Below are 24,558 nucleotides of genomic sequence, written 5' to 3'. Positions count from 1 at the left end.
ATGCTATTAATATCTGGATGCTTCTACCTGCTCAATTCTTGTTCCTCTCCAAGGAGCTCTCTCTGTTCTAGCTGTCTTTTGCCTTTATGGAAGCACAATGTCCTGAGGCAGGGCTGAAGTGAGAGTGCTTCTCTCTACACATAAACCCTGGATTAGACGTATATCTTCAGTTCATGTCTGTGGAGATCTAACAAGGAGGCCATGCTAGTCAGTCAAAATCAGGGCTCTAATAAAAGAAATATGAGGTGTGATCAGAAAATAGAGTCAATGCTCACATTTTAAAGCATGTAGTATAGTAAGATGTACGTTGCCATTAATCCCCTTCAAAACACTCCCCCTCTCTTCAAACACATTTATCCCACGCTTCCTGCCACTTTCAGAAGCAGTTCTGGAAGTCCTCTTCTCTGAGTGTCTTTCACTGCACTGTATGGCTACCTAGATGTCCGGAAATTGATTCAAAACCTTTACCTTTCATAGTCATTTTGATTTGGGAGAAGAGCCAAGAGTCACATGGTGCAAGATCCAGTGAATAAAGTGGATGGGGACACCCTGATGTTTTTGCTAAGCTTTTTATGTTGGGTGGCACTGCTCGGCAGCGTTCACTTCATTTCTGATCATGCCTCATAAAGACACGAATGAGGGTTTCTGGAATGAAGGATTGCTGCATAAGAGTCCTCATTTCAAGAAACAGCACACGTGAGAGCATGATGTACAACGACCCTGATCATCAGGGACGACTGCACTTTCCCAGCTGGAGCCCCCTGCTCCCCAGCCCTTCTGAGTGCAGCTGGGTTCCAGGACAGCAAGCTGCCCGAGGAGGGGAGAGCCTGTGTCCCCAGATGCCATGGAAGCACTCTTGCTTCCTAACAGCAGAAGCACTTTAAAATGCTGACCTTTCTTTGGGACTGTTTTATCATTTGATTAGAGAAAAGGAAGTCACTCAAAGCCATTTCAGGTCAAAGCTGAAAGAAGAACTTTCTGAGTTTGGACTAATGTGATTTTGGTGTCATAACTACTCTGGCAGAATGTCCCTAGATTTTCCTCATGTAAGGGTGATAGGTGGTTTCTCACCTGCTGGAACTGCATTTCCACTCTGTCCTTATTTGCTCCAATTCTGCCTGAGTGCAGAGTGCAACACTACGCTCTGCTTCTGTCTTTCTGATTCTGAACAGAAAATTAAAACAGCATCTTGCTTGGAAGTGTCTTTTGTAGTGCAGACTGTAAATACCATCAGCGCCATCAGGCTCTCTGCAGGAGCTGAATGCCTCCAGAACTAGTGGCTCTGCAAATTCCCACCATCGAGGATAGGGTCATTGCCTTTTAAGTGCTATGTCACCCTCCATGGCTGTTTGGGGGTACGTGATGTGGCGGAAGAGGTGGATAGCCTTTAAAATCCATCAGAGGTCAATGTATTCCATTATATACACAGCGCTTCAAATTCAGTTTTAACCTTTGACGAAATTTGCAGTGTTGGGATTTTTTTATGCAAGAGCAGACACAGAAAATCACAGGTGCAACTAATTCTGGTTTTGACTTCCAATCACTGTGGGTCCCTTGAATTTTTATATGAAATACTCGGTTTAACTTGAGCGTAAAGTGTCAGAAGTCTGTCGCCTGTCTCTCTAATGTACATTAATAGATGATATTGATTTGTGGGAATTAATTACTAGAAAAACAGCTCTCAGCGCTTACCTTGGGTTCGGGAAGATTCGAGAGCCCCCTTGTGGCTATAGTTTACGTACAGGAAAAACCAACCAAAAGCTTCTAGGCTTTTTGTTACTGCATTATTGATGGGGTTTTCTTCCCCTTTTCTTTCTTTGTTAACTAGTTTTATGACTTTGAAACTGTTTTCAATTTAAGTGAGCAGCAACGTAACACCCATTATTTCAGTGGAGGAGGCAAAGACGATAGCAGGTGTCAGCTTGGAAAGGACTACTGACTTTTTTCTGATTATTGCAAAGAGTAGTGATCATGGCAGAAGGGCATTTCTAGGGAAGTTCACAAAGGAAGGGAATTAAACTTACATTATTCTGCTTCTTAAGGGACCCCCCCTTATTCTTAATCCATGTATTGATTGCACAAATGTAAAAGTCACCTCTTGTAGTCCCAAGCTACATCTATCTTGGAAGTCTTACAGATTATTTTCTCAGATTAACATATAGCAGAGGAGAGTGGGGAAATAAGTGCCCTCCTTTGAATGCTTTAAAATCTTTAAGGAACGAGTTTTGGAAGCTATTACCTCTCTGATGTTTCAATCATGCCTCAAGAAAAAACACTTGCAACTTAAGGTGACTGTGCTTCACACTTGAACTGATGAAGCGGCACCCCAGGCGACATGTAGACAGAACAAATGGATTTTTTGCAGAGATTAAAATTTAAATATATATACTAGTTTCTGTTATTGCTTTATTAATTAGGCAAATTTCTGCCAGTACTTCAAAGCCCACTGCCATTGAATATCATTGTGTTGAGCAGGACTTCTGGAAAGAATTCACAGTAGTTGCAGTGACTAAGTGGATCTTGAAGAGAACCTGATTAGAGCACCACATTACTTCAGCATGATGTGGTTCCCCCTGGATTAGTTTATGGAGTGATACTGGCCTCTCATCATCACAAGCACAGGGGCAAGCACCATGGATGGCAGCTAAAAGGAAAGAAAAGGGAAAGTGCAAAAGAAACTCTTGATGCTTGGATCTAGAGAGAACATATAAAAATTAAAGATGGCACCTGTCTAGTTTGCCTTCCATCCCCAGGTGTAATGTGCACAAGTACCAGTTATACTGCTTGACGGGGAGAGTGGGAGAGGACTGTGGTGTACAGGCAAAGATGGCGGAACAGGACGACACAAAGCAGTCCATCCTTCTTGGACTTTCTTGATATGAAGTTTCTGCAATGTGTAAGACTTTTTAACAATCTGCAGAAAAAGCTGCATGGCTTATATCAATTGTACTCAGAATCCACCTTGAATAAGCTACCACTGGCAAAAGTTGAATATTTTTAACAACAAGAGGGGTAACAATTATAATATTTTGAAACTTATTGAATATATTTAGATCCATGAGTCCATGATGATATAAAAATGAACAAACAATAACAACAAAAGCCCTCTTTGGAGAATCCTAAGAAAGCATTCTGCTATTTTTAAAAACAGTAAATAAAGTGAATCAAACATTTAGTGAAGCTCTGTGTCATTTCTAATAGTTTTTTAATTTTTTATTCCCTTTAATGGTTTGATTGATCTTGCGTTCTTACATCTGGTAATCTGAGTGACTGCACTGAAGATAATAATATGTACTATAACAACCATGGTTAATTCCTATCATTTTGTTTTGAAGCTTTGCATCGTTTTTATTTTTTGTTTTGTTTTGCTTTTGTCTGTGTTGTTGTTATTTTGTTATTGTTTTTTATTTTCTTTACAATAAAAGAAGAAGACAACTGGTATCACACACACACACAAAAAGTACATCTGCTTTTCCTGTATGTTCTACACTGCAGGGTCCCGAAGACCCAATAAGGGGAAGTTTCTTTTTATGAAAGTACTATGCCTAACAAACGGAAAAGAAATGATAGCATTGAGTAACCAGCCCTCTAATCAATGACCATCAATGACATTGGCCTCAGGAAAAGAGACCGCCAGACCTTACATGTGCCTCTAGAGAGAAATCCCTAACACTGCCTATGTAGAAATAAAAGGTGATTATTTCAAACTGATTCTTCCAGTTTTTAAAATTCAGGAAAGCACACTCATATTCTGGCATCTCTGGCTTATTCTTCCGGGACTTCTTTTTATTTGATTTCAAAGGAAAACTGAAAACTCCAAACTTGAAGAACAAAGTACTAATTTTGTGTTTTCCTTCAAACTCTTAACTAGGTTAGAATGAAATAGTCATGGGTGACTCATGTAGTTAGTGCCTATAGGTCAAGTTTTTTCTTGGGTCTATTATATTTCAATAACTTAGGAGAGTGGCATGAATTATATAATAAACAGATATTCTTAAACATCCAAGCTAAATGAGTACAGGAGCTGTCAAAGGAAAAAAAGCTCCATCTTCACTACTCCTTGCTTATTGCTCTTGGGAAATTTTCCTTTCGTGTCTCTGAGCTTCAGTTTTTTCATCTGTACAACTGGAATAAGAAAACTTCCTCTGCCGCCTCTGACATAATCACACAGTGAGCATAAAATGAAATAATGGATGAGGAAGGTATTTTTGAAAACTATGAAAACACCATACAAATAAAAAAGTACTGTGGGTTTCTCTGTCATTCATATAGCTTCTTTATTATTTACAGTTTCCCTGTCTGGGAAGTTTTTGAGGCTTGGATGTGCATGGAGAAAGGGAGGGTGTTTACGGTTTGAGCAATCTCTCATTCTTACATCTGCTAATCTCAGCGATGTAGTTGAGGATAGCGATATGTAATGTAACAACCGCTGTTGATTCGTATTATTTTGTTTTGAGACTCTGTATCACTTGAATGTTCTTGCTTTGATTTGTTTATGTTCGTGATACTGGTGTGCTGCTACTGTTCTACTTCTTTGATTGTTTCTTATGTACTACTCTCTTTAAAATAAAAAAAAGCAAAAGAAAGGGAGGTGTTAGGTGTGGAGACTGCCCATGTTAAAGAGCTACTGGGCATCAGTTACTGCTGGGCTCTTTAGATTCCTTGTTTTGATTCATTATTTCCCAACAGCAGTATGAGGTAAGCATGTATACCTTGGTAAATAAATAGGATGAGTTAATTATGACTCCCAGAGGTCATTTAAGCCAAAGGGGTCACACCACAAGCGAAGGGGGCCTAAAATCAGAGTCCAGGCCTTTCCACTTTGAAACTGTTGTGTTTTTCCTGCATCTTGAGTCAAGTATCCAACATGCATAAATTTAAACACTTATTATCATTCATATGGATAGTTTGAGTTTTGCTTTCCTTGAATTTTCTCTTCCCAAAGCCAATTTTAGATCCAGCAAGGAGCTTTGAGCCCTTTTCTGAGTCTTTATAGCATTTTGTAGTAAAAAGACCCACTTTATGGCCAAAAAGAGACTTACAGTGTAGAATGGGCTTTGGCTTTATCTAAATTCTCTTGCATAGCTATTTCCAGCTATTCTTTATTGTTCAGAGATTACTATAACTTTTGGCTTCTGGATTCCTTAAGAGTATAAAAAACTAATGCAGCTGCATCAATAGACACAAACAGGAATTGTCCAAAACCTTTTTCGCCAGTGTAAACTTATTGTGCAGGTTTTGGATGTGTTGGATTCAGGAAAATCATTTCTATGCCTCCTTCCAAGCTGTAAATGTCTAGAAGACCCCTGTGAATCCATGCTCTCTTGGACTGAGTTTAGACAGAAGCCTTCCATAGCCCTGCTTTTTGTCCTCCCTTCTTTGCAATGCACTGCCTTTCTTCATCTTCTGCTGGTGACTCACAGGAAAACACAACCTTTACTCTGAGATGCTCATTTTGCCTGTAGAGCTTTGAGTTCAACAAAGCCTAAGATAGCATAACTTTGACAAGATTCTAGAAGAAACTGTCAAAACCAGCTTCACTTTGTGAAATCACAGGCATTATCCAAAAGCCTACATAGCTCAAAGGGTTGTTCCCGTGACTTAATTGGTCCGCACAAGAACAATACTTTGAACTGGGTGTGGACATAGTACGTAGCACTCAATAAATGCTAGCCATTATTATTATTAATATCTTTTTTCATTTCACATGAATTTTTCCATGTTTTGCTTTCGCTTTCTCTTTAGCCATTGTCTATGAGGTGACCTCCAATTCTGTCTCTGCCGGCTGAACTTTGGTTGGGATATTGGAAGATTTTCCTGCAATATATTAAAATCATTACCCAGTCCTGGTAGGAAAATCCTAAAATACAAGACTGTTACAAACAAGAACATATGATTGTACAAGAACATGGCAAAATCTAGACAGAGATGATTTTTAAAAAATCCTTGTGATGTTTCAGGAAAATCTGCATCAAAACTGTCAAATGTAGACCTAAATACTGAACATGTGCCTTGCTCTGAAATATCCTGATTTACTTCTTTCCCTTTCCAAATTAGCCTGTGCTGAACAACCACAATGGAGACACCTTCTAGTTCTTACCATGTGTAATTCTCGCATTTCCTCAAAGCAGCGCCTGGGAAATTAGGAAAGAAGAAAGCATGGCTGAACAGGAGCAGCTTGATAACACAATCTGAGTGTACTATCTGCTGTTCTGCTCTGCCTGGCTGGGATTAGAGCTGCGAGAGAGGCTGAATAAGGCCTTATCTCACTCTGGGGCGGCTCCCTGCTCCAGGTGGATACCCGCATGCATAAACCACAGTTTTGCTTAGCGCCTCAAGATGTCTTGGTGCCCAAATCCCATCCATGCAGAGCAAAACAGGGTTCCTCTGAACCAAAGAATTACAGAAGTTGCTGAATAATGTATGAGAGCAGGACCCTCGCTGGCACATCTGAAATGTACTGGGAAGAACTGTACTCAGCAAGATAGCAAGAACAAGCCCCTGGAACATGCATTCCCTGCGATTTATTCTTGCTTCAGCCACTTGGGGGAAAGTGAAAGCAAATGTGACAACCACCCAAAAATCATGCCATTTTAGTGAGTCTGAGGCTCATAGGTTCCCTGTCAATAGAAGGCAGTGACGTGACAAGATTTAAAATTTTATCTTACTGATAAATGCAGCCTCCTTCTCTAGGGAAGTAGGGGGTTGGCTGATCATCACTGAGAAATGACCTGTGTCATCCAAGATCCTTTTTTTCCCTGCTTCTGTTTGCTTGGTTTAGTAGCATGTGTGGCTCCCCATAATTAAACTTGGCCGACACATAGATATTGCAGATAAACTGCATCTCAAGAGGATGTTTCTTTGAGGACTGGCCCTGAATATAATCGGGCAAGAGACCTCCATCTTTCTGATCCAGATGTCAGCTTTAATATAGCTGCAGCTCTGAAGAGTGGGATTGGATCCCATGAATGTTTAGTCTCTAATTTGATAGTCTAGCTTCTCATTGTGTAAAAAATAAACAAATCATTTTTTGCAAAAATGTTTTCCTACTGTTCTGTCTCTAAGCCCAACCTGATTGTCCAGGAATGTCTCCTGGACACCAGCCCATGTTTCCAGCAGAGAATCGTCTTGCTCTAGCCGAGAGGGGTCAGACGCTGTCTCCCAACTCCCCCTTGACTTCTGGTGGCCATGTCCCCTGGTCCCCAAGGATGTCAACCTTCATAGAATGGCCTTCTCCACTCCTACTCTGCCTGTAGTGAGGCTCATTGGTGGAAACCATATTTAGTTTTGACAGTGAAATGAGAGTAATTCTTTTGACTCAGGAATTCTACTCTGGGAACTTACTCTCTGCACAAATATTTATGGCTTAGGATGTTTATCACATTATTGTTTATAATAACTCCCTCAACAGAATGTGCCTAATTATGCAAAACTGGGAGGTTAGTCATATAAATTAGGGTACAACCATGGCTAGAATATTAAGTTCTTATGGAAGACCATTGTACTCTTACACAGAAGAATAGCAAGTAAATGAACAAATATTCATCTTATACATGTAAAGTTTAAAACACAAGTTAGAAATAGAAATAGAATACATCATGTTTTCAAATCTGTAAAAGAAAGAAATGCACATATGTATTCATACCTGGTTTATCCACGTGAAATGATCATAGGTAATTTTAATTTCCCTCATTTTTAATGTTTTGCATGTCCCATATTTTCCATAACAACAATATGTTGCATTTCTAACTGGCGGATAAACAAGCAATGATTTAAAAAGCAAGCAAGCAATACTGGCTAAATGTAAACTATTCATGCTTTAAAGTTTTCAGGTTGACTAGTGAGGGAAAGGATACTGAGCCTGTCTCCACCTGAGGGGGCCCCCGGGCATTCCCCTCCCCTCTCACCTATGCACAGGAAGGAAAATGAGAATGAGGGTCTCTGGCTGCTCTCTAAGTTACTTACGGGTGAGGGAGGCAGTAATAGCAGCATGGTGCACTATGCAGTGTGATGCCCCACTCGGGCATCTGCCAGAGGTGAGATAACAGCCTGCGCGTGTCTCCATTTTCTCTTCACAATACTGGACATCCCTGGAACCAATCACCCCGATGTGTACCATTGTCGGCCTCCTAAAGTTCTTTGTTATGATACTTGACAATCATACTTTCCAATTTCCCATTTGCTTAAAACATCATTCTTAAATTCCTTAATTTGTTTTCAAGGCTTGAACAAAAGGCCTTTTCATCACTGTGTCAAAGGGCAGTCTGATTGCACGGCGCCCCTACCGCGAGTCCCCCTATCAGATACAGTGCAGTGCAGATAGTACTCCACTGAGATAATGAAGAATGGGCAACCTATAATGAGCCCGAAAGAGAGTCAAGAAATTAATTCCATTCTGAGCATTTGCATAAAGACTGCAGCACACTGTATAGCAGGACCAAGAGAGCTAAGTTTCCTTGCTCGAAACGCACATACCAGCTCGATTTGAAGATGGACCTGTCTCCTGTGTGTACCCCACGGTGAAAACCAATTGTCTCCTTCAGCTGCCCCGAAGTCCATCCCTTACCAGTGACTCACAGTGTTCTTCGTGATATACTGAGCTCGGACAAAACTCGATCACTCAGTGAAAACTCCTTTCAAATTCGGTAGGGCAAGAGGAATTGGGAGAAATTTGTTTTTTCCCCACACATTTCAAAAGGCCTAGGAGCCTCTGAAACAGAGGCCAGTAAAAATCTATGTATTTATTTACTCCACAAACACTGGCCAACAGATGACATATTAGGTTGCACGGTATATGTTGTAGGGAGGAAAGGTAAAGCAAGTTTCTCTCTCTCGGGCTTGATGAAGCCTGTTCACACGAGAAGGCATTCACTGGCCCACTGTGATAAAGGTAGTAAAAGAAGGTGTTCAGGTTTTGCCGGGAGCATAGAGGAAGAAATCACTTCCACTGAAAACATAAGAGATGGCTGGGTAGATAGTTCCTTCTTGGTGAGATTTTCATGACTATATAAAACTGTGGAGTGTAGAGATATTAATTTTGTTGCTTGGTTTTATATGTGTTAAACTAGTAGTAGATGGAACATGTTCATTAATCTCCTGAGATCCTAGCATTGGGTAAATTCTTGCACTTGTCTTCTCATGGAATGGGTGAGTGAATGTTGTTTTAGTCACCTCAGGTGAAGCAATTCCAGTTGTGTGTCTTCCTTTCCCCTCTATGCTGATGAGGGGGCTAGTTTTGCCTTTGTCTGTTGCAGTATTCAAAGAGGAAGATTAGATGATAGAGAATAGAGAGGAGGATAAGTAGTACAGAGAACACTGACAATAAAGAAGAGGAGGAAGCAATGACACATGGGTGTAACATATTTCTTCAATCTGTTCCTGATTTCTCATCCACACCAATGGCTCTTGGTTTTTCCCTACTGGTCTCTTAGCATGGCTACAGAATAGCTCTTTGTCTGTTTTAGTCTAATAGTAGTACTAAATGAATCTTCATAAATCAACACTTTTCACATTTTAGCAATCCACATTTGCATTTCAACCCAGGACAATTTTGTCTCAACAACCTGCATTACCCAATGCCCTGTACTACTGACTTGTGTCTGGAGCAATCATTTAGTGAAATACATAGTTTGGACTCCCTGGCCTAGCCAAGACGTATGGCTGGTGCTTAAACGTACAGAGAGCTCTCTTAAATATTCTTTGTGTACTCCTAATTAGTCTTTTGCTATCCTAGCACACCTGTGTCAACAATACTTGAGGGTATTTTGTTCTTTTTTATATTCTCCACATTTTTTTATACCAGCAAACACTCAATAAGCACGTGTTAATTAAATCAATGGTTAATTTTAAAAAGGAGTAAATTATACAATAACCAGCTAAGTGAAAGATAGTTTCTTATAAGTGAAATGCAGCTTCTTAAAGCAATCAGGAAGAATTGCAGTACATTTGATATTAAAAAGTAAATAAGCTGGGTATGGCAGCCCCCACTTGTAACCCTAGTATTTTGAAAGGCTGAAGCAAGAGGATTGCAACCTGGACAATTTAGCAACTTAGTGAGTGTCTTAGTTACTTTTCTCATTGCTGGGATAAAAATACCTGACATCCAAAGTTAAAAGGGGAAATGTTCATTTAGCTCACAGTTTATAGAGGTTTCAGTCCATAATCTACTGGTTCCAATGCAGGGGCATACAAGGGAGAAGGGTAATGATTCATAGCAGCAGAAGACAGCAAAATCAACCAAAGGAAGGTGAGAGGTAAGCCTCTGCTTGTTCCTTATATTGTATGCAGGCTTCCTGCTCTAGAGCAGGCATAGCACTGACACCCTTAATCCCAGCACTAGGCCTTGAATCAATCATAAACTCTAGATTTACCTACCTCCAAAAAACCCTAAAATTTCGCGAGGCTTTGGGGGGATATCTAGACATGAACCATAAGAGTGAGGCCCTGTCTCAAAATAAAAAATAAACATGTCTGGGTGTGTGGATCAATGTGAAGGCCCTGGATTCAATCCCAAGTACTATAAAAACAAATGGACAAATAAATAATAAAATAAACTGTTGCTAATTATCTTGTAAATAAGAAATACTTGGCTTTTTTTTACCATAAGTTTGTATTGAATATCTCTCTCTACATATCATCAACCATCACAAGCAAATGATAGATAACCTTAGATGTTCTATCATTTTACTCTGTGCAAACATGTTAAGCATTAAAAGTAACATCAAAAATTTTTTATTAACAAAAAGGCACACTTACCAAAGCAATTCACCTTAATTATTAAAATGTATTTATTTTATGAAACGATTTTCTTTTATCAACAATCATTTTTTGAACATCTGCTGTAAGCAAGATTTGGTGTTAGGTGCTATGGGACAAGGTCCAAGGTATGGTTATCAAAATGGAGCTTGATATTTTCGATGTGACCAAGACTTTTACATAAAAGTTAAAATACAATGCATGATGGGGGAAATGCTACAGACTAACATCTGGGGAGGTGGATACAAGCCTTGGCTGGGCTGGAAAAGGTGAGCTGGCCACAAGTGAGCAAAGAAAAAGCCAAAGACTTTCATAGTGAGAGACGACAACAATGTCCCATGTTGTATTTTGAATTCTTTCATGTGATTACATTAAAGCAGAGCAATATACTAAAAGTGAATTTAAACTAGCCATGGAAAAGGGACGTTCCATTTCTTTGAACTTCATTAAGCAACAGTAGCCCGTATGACAATGATAAGGTAAAATAATTATTGGACTAACAAAGCACCCAGCTCCCTCATCTTTCTCACTACCTAATTATTTGCCTTTCTTATACCATGATCACAAAAAAGACAGTTCTAAAGAGCTTGAATTACTTTAGAGTGAGACTTTCTTAAATAAATTCACTCAAGATTTTGATGAAGTAAGTGGCAAATGAAAAATCTGTGCACAGGATGCTGTCACCAAGACAACCAAAGTTATCTGTCGTAAGGATTGCTCTGGTCCAAGGACAATGGCAGAATTTCCCCTAAACTTAGTAGTTCACATTTCTTTTACTTTATCAAAATCACTGGCTGCCCAAGGTATCTTGGAGGACAATGTCTTATTCATTTCTGTGTCCTCCATGACTAATCTCAGTGCTTGGTAAGTAGAGTGGAATCAGCGTGTTATGAATAAATGAATGAATTGATGAAATGAGGAACATTAATTTACTTATTTATCTTTCTGAAATCTGGGAAGAGTTTAGATTAACTATCAGGATAAATATACGAGCAAGTGAGAACATGTCTCAAGAAACTGAGTGAGAAAAAATGGAAGTCAATGAATATCTTTTGTATTATGGCCACCACAACATTTGAGTTGATTGTCCTTCTCATTTCCTTTCCTCTTCTCTCCTCTCCTCTCCTCTCCTCTCCTCTCCTCTCCTCTCCTTTCCCTTCCTTTCCCTTCCTTTCCCTTCCTTTTCTTTCCTTACCTTTCCTTTCCTTTACGTTATTTTACATTACATTACTTTACTTTACCATTTGAAAACTGACTTTCTTACCCCATTGTGTTATTCAGCAAATGAGGCCTAAAAAATAAAGTTGAAAATTTCAGTAGTACTGAATCTTTCAAGTGCTTTCATGAAAAATTGAATTGGGAATTATTCAAACAGAAGAAAATGAATTTCCATTGTTTTGGAGTGGGGAAGTGTGTAGTCAGCTTTCTGTCACTGTGAGAAAATACCTAAGGTAGTGAACAATTCCTAACAAAGAAATGTTTATTTTGGTTCATAGCTTCAAGGGTCCCAGTCTGTGATGACTTTGCATTGTCTCTTTTGGGCTTGTAATAAAATAGCACATGATTCACCTCATAGTGGCCAGGAAGTGAAAAAGAGTGAAACAAGAAGTGGTCTTCACTCCTTGTCCCCTTCAAAGGCCCGCACACAATGACCTAACTTTTTCTCATCAGGCCTCATCTCTTAAAAGTTTCACCACCTTCCAAATGCACCAAGCTGAGGAGTAAGCCATTAATATTAGGACTCTAGGGTGACATTTCAGAATGCATATAATTCTATTCATTCAAACGTCCCTAATTTGGGGATATCTTCCTGGAGATTTTGTTAAGCATTGTTAAATGCAGTATTAAACTAAATGAAGTTAAATTTGAATCCAAGATCATTTTAAGCCTAATCTTGTATCATTTAGCTTGAAGATGATATAGATCCCAAGGGAACAAAGTTATCAAAAAGTCAATGGCTTATTTTCCCGAGGGAGACAAAAACTTCTTCATATTCCAACTGTCTTCAGTTAAATGTTTGCTTCCAATCTTTGTAATTTACAACTCCAAGATCCTGCAACTCTTATGGTTATGTTAAAAATCTCCATCATATAAAATTTGAGAGTCATAAATGAGATTGAGACTTACACATTGATTGGATGGCTTTTTGTTGTTGTGTAAATACTTTTGTAGGATTTCTATTTTGTCTAGTTACAGGGAAGTTAGAAATTTTCTATTTGCAATCTAACTTGACTTAATTCAAAGATCTTTTTGGTTTAAATTCTTCTGTCCTGATGTATTTGACATCCTTAATCCACTGGCTTATGTCACTGTCACTATTACTCTATTTACATATTTATTGACCAATTGTTTTGTGAATTAAAAATCTGTCTGTGCTACTAGAATTGAAATGTGAACACATCTAAACATAGGGCTAAAATAGGATTAATGCTGGCATGTCATCTAATGTTCAGCAATAGTAATATCTACTCTGAGCAAAACTTTATTGCCAGTATTTCCTTATGGAGCCAAGAAGCTACATCAGGCTTTAACCAGATTCCCCTATTGACCTTATAGGACATTTTCTTCCATGGATAGAAGTTATTCCACCATTTGAAAAGACAAATGAGTAATGTAAGATGGTAATTATAAAAGCTAGGGCACAAGCTGGTCTATCCTTAGCAGCTTCAATAAATTTTTCCTAACAATTTAAGGGGAAGTAAATGTTATTTAAGACATTAAAGTTTCTTTAGCTTATTTCAAAACTGACTGACTTACATACTGGTGAGGTGATACATTTAAAGTAACCAAATACAGAAAAGAGAATAATTTTAAATACTGTAGTTCATCAGTTCCTTTTAAAAAGCGGAAACACAAACATTTCACCATTGAATTCCTTTTATTTCCATTGTGTTTACTTGGCATGTACTTTTCTTCTATCCAGGTTAGCTTGGCCAAAGAGAACAAATGCTAGGAGATGAGTCGTTTTCTTTTAATGATGAGAGAAAGAGAGAGAGAGAGAATAAAATCTAAGTTCTGAAATGTATTACCAAGGTAACCTTGGGCAGCTTATTTCATCTCCTCACATTCTTAGTTCATTCCATACTGTTAAAAACAGAGTAATGTGCACTCACCTCCTAGATATTGAAATGGACTATATCCTTAGCACAATGCCTGACATCTATCAAGTTCGGAACATCATAGGTCTTTGGTGATGGCCTATGAGGAAAACATTTGGCATAAAAAGAGTTTCAGCTTTATCTAAATAGAGCTTTTATCAATGCAATTTAAGATAAAATTAGAAACATTTTACCCCCAAATCTGAAAAAGTATTTTTGTGAGTGATGTAGGAGTGATTAGTTAGAAAACTTGAATAAAGTGTCTCCATTAAATAGAATGTAAGCTTTCAACAATTTATCCATTCTTCATATGCTTACTAACCCCTCTGAGGCGCCCTTCTTTGAGAATTAGGATGCATTCATTTCCATTCTTTTAGTTTCTCCGTTGAGCTTCCTGTTGTCTCCACTGGCACTTCGTTATTGAGCACACAAAAATGGGACATAGTTTTCTTTCTCCTCTTCTCCTTTCATCATTCCTTTTAAGGCAATGATTCGCTATTCTTACCAAAGGTGATTTGGGGTGGGAGACACAGAAGCTCTCTCCAGCTTAGAATTTGACCCAACAGCCCCCATCTATAGCACGAAGATGAGGTGAGTGTTGTGAGACTGAAACAGGAAGAGTGACTTCCCAGCTTCTCTAATTCTGTTCTTTACAGTTTTTCAAGAACGCTTCAGGCATCATTTGATTTCATTAGAGAATCAGACCCTCCATCACTTAGCTCCTAGTGCAAATATCTGCTTGACAACACAGGGATGATCCCAGCAAGTATTACCTACACCTGCTTGATAGCAGAAATATTTGACAAATAGAAACATGATGCAGATATAACCAAAAGTCATTCCTCAACAGATTCTCTACCCAGCTATCAATTTGTGTGTATATTTATACTAGTGTCGTTTCTTCAAAGAGCAGATATTAAGCAAAAATGGCCTGATTTTGTCCTGATCAAACATGTAGGCCATGTATGCCATAACAGACCATGTGGGGATCATTGGACAGCAGTCAGGCAAACCTAGCACCAGCCATGATTCCAGGGTTCTATAGTACTGTGCCACTCATAGAGGGGTCAGGGAGACCTTCTGTTCTTTTCAAAGCATTTTAGGACCACTTTTAACTCCCTAGAGTATGTCTGAGTAAACTCAGGTGCACTTCAGTGATCCGAGGAGTAGACTGGGGTGAATTGGGATCAGGTGTTTGTGGAAGGGCACAGGCCAAAGTGGGACTTTAGAGCCAAACGACAGCTTGGAGACCTGGGTCCAGCATGCTCCTCTGTGAGGTCCTTTTATGGCTTTTGTGACAAATGGGCCTCCAGGCTTTGCTCCAACACTTCTGGTGAGAAAACTGGGTGGATGGCCGATCCTTCCCTCACCCCACCTACCTCATAATCAGAATAACAGAATTAAGAGAAAAGGTGGACAATTGGATTTCACCCTTGCCATTTTTAGTCCCATGACCTTGAGTAATCACTTCACCTCCTTGCATTGTTCCCACTTAGTAGAACCCCATCTACTGCAAAACTTGTTATAAGGATCAAAGAAAGTAGCAAATGGATAATAAATCTTAAAAATCATGGTGTTGCTTCTAAATGTCAGCCATGGGCATTAGTAATTTGTCAATGAACAATTGCTAAATGAACGAATGATCCAATCCTTCCACGCCATTCCTCTTCACACTTGAATGAGGAGGAAAAGTCCAGCAAACTTATAATTGAAAACTGGCTTTGCTATCTGTATGGAAATAAGTGCATATACACCTGATAGGGACAAATCCAGGCAACTGATCTACCTTGAGCACTTGACCGAAGAACCATTAACTCAGCATTGACATAGAAATCACAAAGGTTCAGAATCTCAGTGTTTGAATTATCAACTACTCTTCCTCTGTTTCTTGCAGGAATTTCTATTACATCACAATGTTGCGGGATCCAGTGTCAAGGTACCTGAGTGAATGGAAACACGTCCAGCGAGGGGCCACATGGAAAACCTCTCTGCATATGTGTGATGGAAGAAGCCCCACCCCCGATGAGCTGCCTACCTGCTACCCTGGGGATGACTGGTCTGGGGTCAGCTTGCGGGAATTTATGGACTGCAGCTACAACCTGGCTAACAACCGCCAGGTGCGCATGCTGGCTGACCTCAGCCTGGTGGGCTGCTACAACTTGACTTTCATGAACGAGAGTGAGAGAAACACCATCCTGTTGCAGAGTGCAAAGAATAACCTAAAAAACATGGCCTTCTTTGGGCTCACCGAATTCCAGCGGAAGACACAGTTTCTCTTTGAAAGGACATTCAACCTCAAGTTCATTTCCCCCTTCACACAATTTAATATCACGCGGGCTTCCAATGTGGAAATCAATGAGGGCGCCCGCCAGCGCATTGAGGAGCTGAATTTCCTGGATGTACAGCTTTACGAGTATGCAAAAGATCTCTTCCAGCAGCGCTATCACCACACCAAGCAGCTGGAACACCAGAGGGACCGTCAAAAGCGAAAGGAGGAACGGAGGCTGCACCGGGAGCACAGGGCCCACCGGTGGCCCAAAGAAGATGGACCATCAGAGGGGACTGTCACAGAGGACTACAACAGCCAGGTGGTGAGATGGTGACCCCTTGCCCACTCCTCTTTCCAGAGGGGGAGATAAGCAGGTGTGCCGACCTTCTGTTGCATTACCTTGGAGAAACTGGGCCACTCCGAAAACATCTACTTCCTCGCTGTCTTCAGTTTTATCCTGCTGGAGATTATCCACCTTGTTCATTGATTTCCTTGACATTTTCCGATCAGTGATATTAAGTAGGGTAGGAATGCATCCGGTGTAGACCACTTTAGAAGGTCAAGGACAAAAGCATCTAAAAGCAGTCTCACTCCTTGTGAGCACCTGGGTGAATGGAGCCCAAAGGGCCACACGTGAAAAGCCAAATGCCTGGCTTGGATGTTCTGTTGCAACTGTTGTTTAATACTGTCATGGGAATATTGGTCTATTTAAAGAAAGAGAAAGAAGGACCTTTCTACCCTGAGATGAGGTTTAATGGCAAGCCTTCCCTGGCTGCTGGTCCTCATCTTTGAACTTTGAACTTTGTTTGAATATGGTTTAAATCACAGGTAATGTGCTTTGTTGTTGCAATTGATTTTAAACACAATCGCTCTACTATTGACCGTCTCTAGAGACCCATAGGCTACAAAACCGTGGCAGCGGAGCTCTCGGCCTTGCTTCCTCCTCATCATTAGAGCACAGGGGCTGACACAGGAGAGGACGGCTTGTGGTCCCTGAGAAATGAACATTGGTGGGGCATTTAGAGGGCTTATTTACTAATGCGTAAGCAGATTACATCTTACCATTTTAATAGTCAGTGTTAGGAAAGAATGATGAATTAAGAGAGGGGAAAAATGAGGAGAAATACTGGTGTTTAACATTTCCAGATGGTTACAGAATCTTCCTTTATAAAATAGTATTTCAGAGTAACTTGTTTGGAGCAGTTATCTTCTCTCACATAGAACTGCCAGATTTGAAATTGCACCATCACATAAATGATGTTTAAAAAGAACGTGGCCTAAAAAGTAGGAGTGTAACTAGAATGTACACAAAACAATGTTAAGGTTGCTCAATGAATAACTCTCTTTGGAGCTAGGACACGTGGAACCATTCCTAGGACAGTCATCCCTGGGGTTCAGACAGAGCAGTACCCCAACATTGTAAATGTCCGTAGTCTGATAGCTTCTTTCCTCCCACATGATCCTTTCCTGTTCTTACTCTGTGACTACAGACAGTGAATCAGGGTAGAGTATATTAAACTGGACCCCTAAAATGTGGTATGTTGCCAAGTGCTCTTTATTTCTGCCTTTCCCCAGTCACAACTAAAATAACAAAAAGTCTATGAATAATAAGGGATAAAGTATGGAGGAGGGAATTGAAAGCTTTTAGCTCACATCAAGAAGAAGGATCAGAGTGGGTAGAAAGTTTCACACACATCGATATGATCAGTTCTTTCAAGGAGCTGAAGGCAAAAAGAGTGAAAACCCTAAATCAGATTGAAAATCCTATTTCACTGATGTCCAACATGTTTGATGTTTAAGCCAGCTTTACATAAGCCACTTCTCAGCCTCCAGAATACTCTCTCTGGGCTTGAGAGTTAATCAACCAACAAGCATTCAAGGAGCACTAGCTGTGCAGAGGGGAGCCCAGCATGCCCGTCAAATACAGATCTGGAGATGTAGCTGTGGAACCTCTCTCACTGCCCTTGGCTATCCCTGTGGTAAAAGAGAAGGCATTCTTGGGGGGCCCCTTCAATCATGAACTGAAGGAGGCCTTTCTCATACCTGCAACCAATGCAGCTATTGTTAATCTCATTCTGTACATGGGAAAAGTGAAGCCCACAGATAATGAGTAGTTTCCTCCCAGATTGTAAAGTAGGCCTGGCTGACTGCAATGTGCTTCTACCCACTATATTGTCCATATGGGATATGGGCTCATGCTGCCTAATGGTCCTTGACAATCACGCAAGAAATCAGCTGTTTTTGCCCCAGAGTATTTTTCTGTGGCCCATGTAGGTGGCACAAACTAGCAGCAAGATAACGCGAAACTGGAAATGACCCAGACGTGTTCTGCCTTTGAGTAAGTCCTCTCTACATCACTGACTCATCAATGAGCTGCATTTGATAACTTTTTAGGCAGCTGTACTTTTGTACCTATTTATAAGAGTGAGTGAGTTCAAAAAGCCAAGAACATATCACACATGAGTTGGTCAGGATCAGGGCTCACCAAATGTCTGAGTCTCCCTCTGGTAATTTCTTCCTAAAGTAGGAAGTGAAGCAACATTGCAGCAGGGATTTAATGAGAAGTCTCTCTCGATCTTCACATTCCCTTGTTGCGAGCTAATGTTCTGGCTAGAATAGAAAGGCTGAAAATTATCCTTTTACCTACCACGGCATTGCACATGGACATGTGTGGGCACACACACACACACACACACACACATACACACACACAGTAACAACCTGGTGTTTTGTCATGTAGAAAATCCAAACCAGTGAGAAAGCATTCAGATTATTTCTTCTAAATTCACTTTAACTTTTTGGCAGGGATTTCATGCATAAGTGAGACTTGGAGGCAGCCCCTACTAACTGCCTCCTGAGACACCTTGGGATTTATATCAAAAGGCTTTCTACCTCCTTACAGTGGCGGGCTTGATATATTATGCTCCACTTGAAGCCGGATAGCAGGGTGTGCAGAGGAGACACCGCCTCCTCATGTTGGCTGGAGGCCAGTGCTGAGTAAATAAAGGAACCCAATGTGGTCGCCCCCCGCACACATCATTTCATTCTACAGTAGCACACTTATCTTATCACTGGGGTCCTATACTGATAGAATTGGAGGAGTAAGGACACAGTGCGGCCTCCAAAAATTCACTGCACACCTGCATGCTGAGTGAAGCTCAGGGGAAGGATGCTAGTAAAGTACACCTGGGCCTAAGGATCCTGGAAAGGCTGCAGCCCCAAGTTACTAAACTAAATCAACTCCGAGTGTGTTAGGGTCCAAAGCCCAAAAAGAGAGAAAAATAAATCAATCAATCCCCAGGCAGTTCCATGTTCTGTCCACTTTTGGCAATTCCCAGGTGCATATGGTAATGCAATCACCACAAGCCAAACTGGGATGTGGCGTCCAGGCGCGTGTGTGTATGTGTGTGCATGCATGTGTGTGTATGCCTTTGTGTTTAGATTTTATTAACAACTAAGATACACACATATTGTCTCCTGCTGGTTTTTGACAGCCTACTGTTGGTAACTGGAGAAAGTAGTAGATAATCTTAACAATTAAAGTTAGACAAAAGTTAAGGAAATAATGTGTTAATAAAAAATATACAGATCCTTTTCTTCTCCTCTAAGGTGGTAATTGTGTCATGAAGAGTTTAGTCAAAGGTTTGAAATATGCAAACTCACTGTAACATTTTCAAAAATCTGAGTGGCTATGATACTAATATTGGGAAGAAAGTCTATCAAATAGGCCTAGCAAGAAGGTGAGAACAGATCATTAAAAAATAAATATTAAGGGCATTGGCTAGGATTCCTATTTACTATCTTAACAGAGATACTTAAACTACTTCTCTCCCACTTGGACAAACTGGTTTGATAGATCTAATGTGTGAAGTTACCAGAAGCCCAGGTTTACCCTTATTTTTCTTTCATTCTAATGTATGGTTTCCACCTCAAGATGGCTGCTGAAGCTCCTGCCTTTGGCATTTCAGACAGTAGAGAAGAAGCAGAGGGATGTTTCACGTATTTCTTGCAGTCATACATCATGTCTTGGAACCTGGACATTAGACATGTCTAAGCGCAGAAAAGAGGATTTTATTATTTTTTAAAATGTGAAAATTAGTACTGATAAAAAACTATTAGTATCTGACACAAAAGGGAAGTGGAAAATATATTAACTGCTATTCAATGTCATTTATTTCATCATATGTTTTACAAAGGATGGGATTAATATTCATCACTTTGTATAGCATATAATACTTTTCAAAACATTTCTACAACTAGCATCTCATCTGGCCTTCATTGAGTTCTTGTGTGTCAAATGAGACCTGTGTTCATTATCCCATTTGCTAGTGTGGAATAGAGATTCGGAGATGTTAAAAGTTTCCCAAAGACTCTAATTCATTGGCAAGAAAGTTGCTCAGAGCCCCTAGTTTTTGATTTCATATCTTTTCCTACTACATTATGCTGCTCCACATAGTACTGGGATTGGGAAATGCAAAAATATGAAATATAAATCTTCATTGATTTATATCTTCCCACACCTTTTTGTAGACCTGCAGTGACCTAAAAAAAGGCCAGTGAGACTGTCGATTTGACTCTCATTTCTGCCTCTAGCCAGGGGACCTCTTATTAGGAGTGAAATACCCAAGAGGTGGGCAGTGCTTCAGGGGAGGTGAAAAGGAGCGCTCAAACTCAGGGGAGGCCCTCAAACACTGTTAACTGAGTGTCTCCCCAATTCGACCAAAAAATACTCAGGAGGAAGGCTGAGGATTATGCACACAGCCCTTCGGGAAACTTAGCATTAGGAACCTTCACAACCAGTAGTTACCTGTTAGAGAAGCTTAAGGGGTGATCAATAGAACCCCTGCCCATAAAATATCTCCCTCTCTCTACTTCTTCCTCAATATTTTATCAGCAACTTATTGCTTTAGCTCTTAGAGGTTTTATTTGGTGTTAAATCAGTTCTTTTGCACATTTGCTGGAGAGAGGAAGTGCTTTAAGCTGTCATAAGCTAACATCTTCCCATAGAGAGTGTATCCGACTCTTTCCCAGCCCCGACCTCTGCTGAGAAGAAGGTTGTGTATAATGGTATCGTGCCAATGCAGGGGTCTAGGCAGAGTCGAGGTACCAATAGAAGAAAAACAGACTCTTGAATGGGAGGTAGGTCTTTTAGAGATAGGAAGATGATGAATAAAATATGTGCCAAGCAATGGTGAAAGGTAGAAAAATGACTATGATAAAGTTTCTGTCCAGAAGATCAAGGGCAGGGGAGAAACATGTGGACTGGAATCCTTTTAACGATTTAAAAGAACAGCAAAGGGAATGAGTCTCTTAACACAACATCAGAGGGCTGGGAGGCTTTAGGGACTGAAGGCTGGTGAGCTGGAGGATTGAATCAAAGAGAAACCTGGGTTGGGCTTAAGAACTATCTGATCTGATCACAGCTGTGACTCTAAGATTTTCTTTTCACATCCTTATTCTGCCTCCCTTGGTCATCAAAACTCCAACTGAAAGCCTCCAGGCTGGATATCAGGGATGGCTGAACCGGACAATGCAAGGACAGCTTGTGGCTCCTGGGAAGCAGACAATGGATCTTTCTCCAAGGCGCTCTTGGCTTCCTCATGATTGTGTTCTTCCATCTCTACTGGATACAAGCCAATGCCGGCTCTTGTCCCAGCACGTTTCCTAGAACACATCTGAGCTAACACCTGGAAACTGAGTCAGCCCTTCTTCTGGGCAAGTGGCATGGGGGGAATCTGAGACCTGTGTTTTTTATAGCCTCGTGGATGGGCTTGCCTATGGACCCTCTGCTCATTGAGGGGAGGAACCTGCCTTGCAGAAGTACTGAGCCTTCCAGAGGACTGGCTCAGCCTTGAACACCATCAACATCTGCAACACAGAAGTGTCTGAACTTCCAGGCAAGGACTCCAGGAAACCTAGCAGAATGCGGATCTGAGAGCACAGACACACGGGTGAATCTTGAGCCTGTGTTCCCAGTTATCTATGGAAAATATTGCAACTGGCATCTTTCAGCACATCACATGGAACCTCTGCAAGTTCCATGTTCTGCTGCATGGAAGACACTCATCGAAGGACCCGATGTCAGTGCTGAAATTAACCCGGGGAGAATAGTGCTCCAAAGGGCAAGGTCTTGTGTGATTTAGTCAGTGTCACATTTGTCTTCCATCTCCTTGCCATTTTTTTGGTCTTAGTCATGTGGTCATTTTTTCTTTTCCTTCTTCTATGTATTTTTGGGAATACTTTCTGGGTTCTGCTTGCATTATTATTATTATTTTAATGTATCAATGTTAGAAGGGAAAAATCTGGATCATCTGATTCCCCACTTTAGATGTAAAGTTAGCTATTCAATAGATAGTAAATTATTTCTTCTAAGCGGTATTTCTTTTTGTTTCTGTGCAATAATATGTATGAACTTGGTTACTAGGAAATTGTATTGTGACATTATCAACCTTTATCACTATTTAAAAATGATAGTTTGTAGAACTGAGGATTTCCATTGATGTGAAGCACAATTTAATGAATAAGTTACTATATTAAACTGTTGTGATGTCAAGAACAATTGTTTCCCCCTGTGTTTTTGTCAGAGACTTTTTCAAAATGAGAAAAGTTAGTTAAACACTTTAAGGGATTTGTGGAAATTGAATCTGCAGGATCAGCTTAGTCAAACTCTGAGAATCCATGTGCTTCGGGTACAAATGTGGTTATTGGATGTGAAATTTTAAAAGGTATAAAAGACAAAGAAAATGTGGATTGAAACAATTTTGAGCCTGTGAGACCAGGTAGGATTTCACAGGCTCTCAAACACATAAGCTTCTAAAACCACGGTTCTCTGGGCCTCTCCCCACCACCGCCCACCTTGACACCTTGAAATCTACTGTGAGGTGTGGAAAAGACACCTAGAGATGAGGGAATGGGGTAAAGATTTGAGGGAGACTGTCAGGAGACAAATAGAGATTGGACCCAAGGATCTGGAAATTCTATCTGAAAGGAAGAAAGAGAAAAGGGAAGAAATGAGAGGAGGAAAGGGCAGAGAAGTAGCAAAAATGCAGGCAGTAGGAACACTAATGTGCGCTTCTCCACTAAATTAATGTGTGTGGCTCATGTGTGATTCTTCCCTTTAAAATATAAGCACATAATTAGTTCTAGTAGAAGAAAAGCTCATTCATTCAAAAATCTGTTGAATGCTGCAATTTCTAATATTGTTTTGTTGTTGTTGATGTTGTTCTGTAGAACTGGAAATTGGAAATTGCTTCCTCACTTATGGGTGAGATATTTAGCAGTAGAAAAATGTCATTTGACCATGTTTCTCTATCTAGTGGGGTTCATATGGAAGGAGAACTTGATTTAGAATAACCAAGATAGACATAGGATCCAAAAGAAATTGGCAATTAAATACACATGAAGAAAGGGTGTGTACACGTCCACACACAGAAACACACTCACACAATGAAACAGCTTTGAAACTTTCGCCTACTAAGAAAATCTTTACATAACAGAAGAAAGGAACACGAAGGACCCCAGGTATGTAGGAACCCAGGAAGCCTTAGTTTTACTTCTTTCTCCTGTTCATCTTGAGAATACATTAGTGCCCTCAACCTGGGAGCTGTGTCTGTGTTCTAAGACTTCCAGTAGATGCCTGGAACCATGGATAAAGCAGAAACAATGTTTCATTCTTACCACAGATGTTAGTGACCTCATCATGAGAATTTCTTTCCTTAGTAGGTCAAGAACTTTCATATTTTCACTTAAAAGGAGCATTTTAGAGCTTCTATTTGGCATATCCAAATTGCCAACGTCACTACTTGTTTTCCTACTTAGAGGACATTATTAAATAAAATAAGGGTTACTTAAACATGGCACTGTGATGACCCAGTAGATCTGATAGTAAGACGGTCTTTAAGTGACTAATGGGCAAGAGTGTCTGCAGTGTGGACATGCTGAACAGTGTGGATATGCTGAATTTGTGTCTGGGCCAAGATGGAGCAGGATGGCTCAAGATTTCAGCATCCTGTTTGGAACAGGATGCAATTTAAATATTAAGAATTACCTATTCCAGGAATTTTCCATTTAATATTTTGACCACAGTTGACCATGAATAACTGAACTATGGAAAGTGAAATAGCCACCAAGGGAGAATGACTGTACTATTGAAAGCAAGATTCAAAAATGTATTAAAAATCTGTCAATAAAATACTGTTTGATTCTTACAGACTATTTTTCATGTCACATATAAGTGTTCAATTAATGGAATACTAAAATAAATCCACTTCATTAGTTTTATAAACAATGTTAATTTTAAAAAATGTTTATTGGTAATTTAGGTATACATAGTGGTCACATTCATCATAGGAAATTTGTACCTGTACATGATACGTCTTAGTTTTTCTTTTTGGTCAAAGAAACATATGATCTTAGATAATCTTTGAAATACAAAGA

At 40.0% G+C, this 24,558-nt stretch overlaps 1 protein-coding gene across 1 annotated transcript in view; it reads left to right on the top strand.

Moving 5' to 3' along the window:
- The window catches only part of Hs6st3 (heparan sulfate 6-O-sulfotransferase 3), a gene marked incomplete in the record, with an annotated part of 667,184 nt that extends 644,506 nt beyond the window's left edge, over positions 1 to 22,678 (top strand). The window contains 1 exon segment of the mRNA XM_005374096.2: positions 15,748 to 22,678. Within this exon segment, the coding sequence (XP_005374153.1) occupies positions 15,748 to 16,456 (709 nt within the window).
- Positions 22,679 to 24,558: the final 1,880 nt, after the last annotated feature.

Source organism: Chinchilla lanigera, unplaced genomic scaffold (genome assembly GCF_000276665.1).
Source record: "Chinchilla lanigera isolate Chin_1 unplaced genomic scaffold, ChiLan1.0 scaffold00003, whole genome shotgun sequence".
In the NCBI taxonomy this organism is placed as follows: domain Eukaryota; kingdom Metazoa; phylum Chordata; class Mammalia; order Rodentia; family Chinchillidae; genus Chinchilla; species Chinchilla lanigera.
This window is presented reverse-complemented; position numbering and strand designations above follow the sequence as displayed.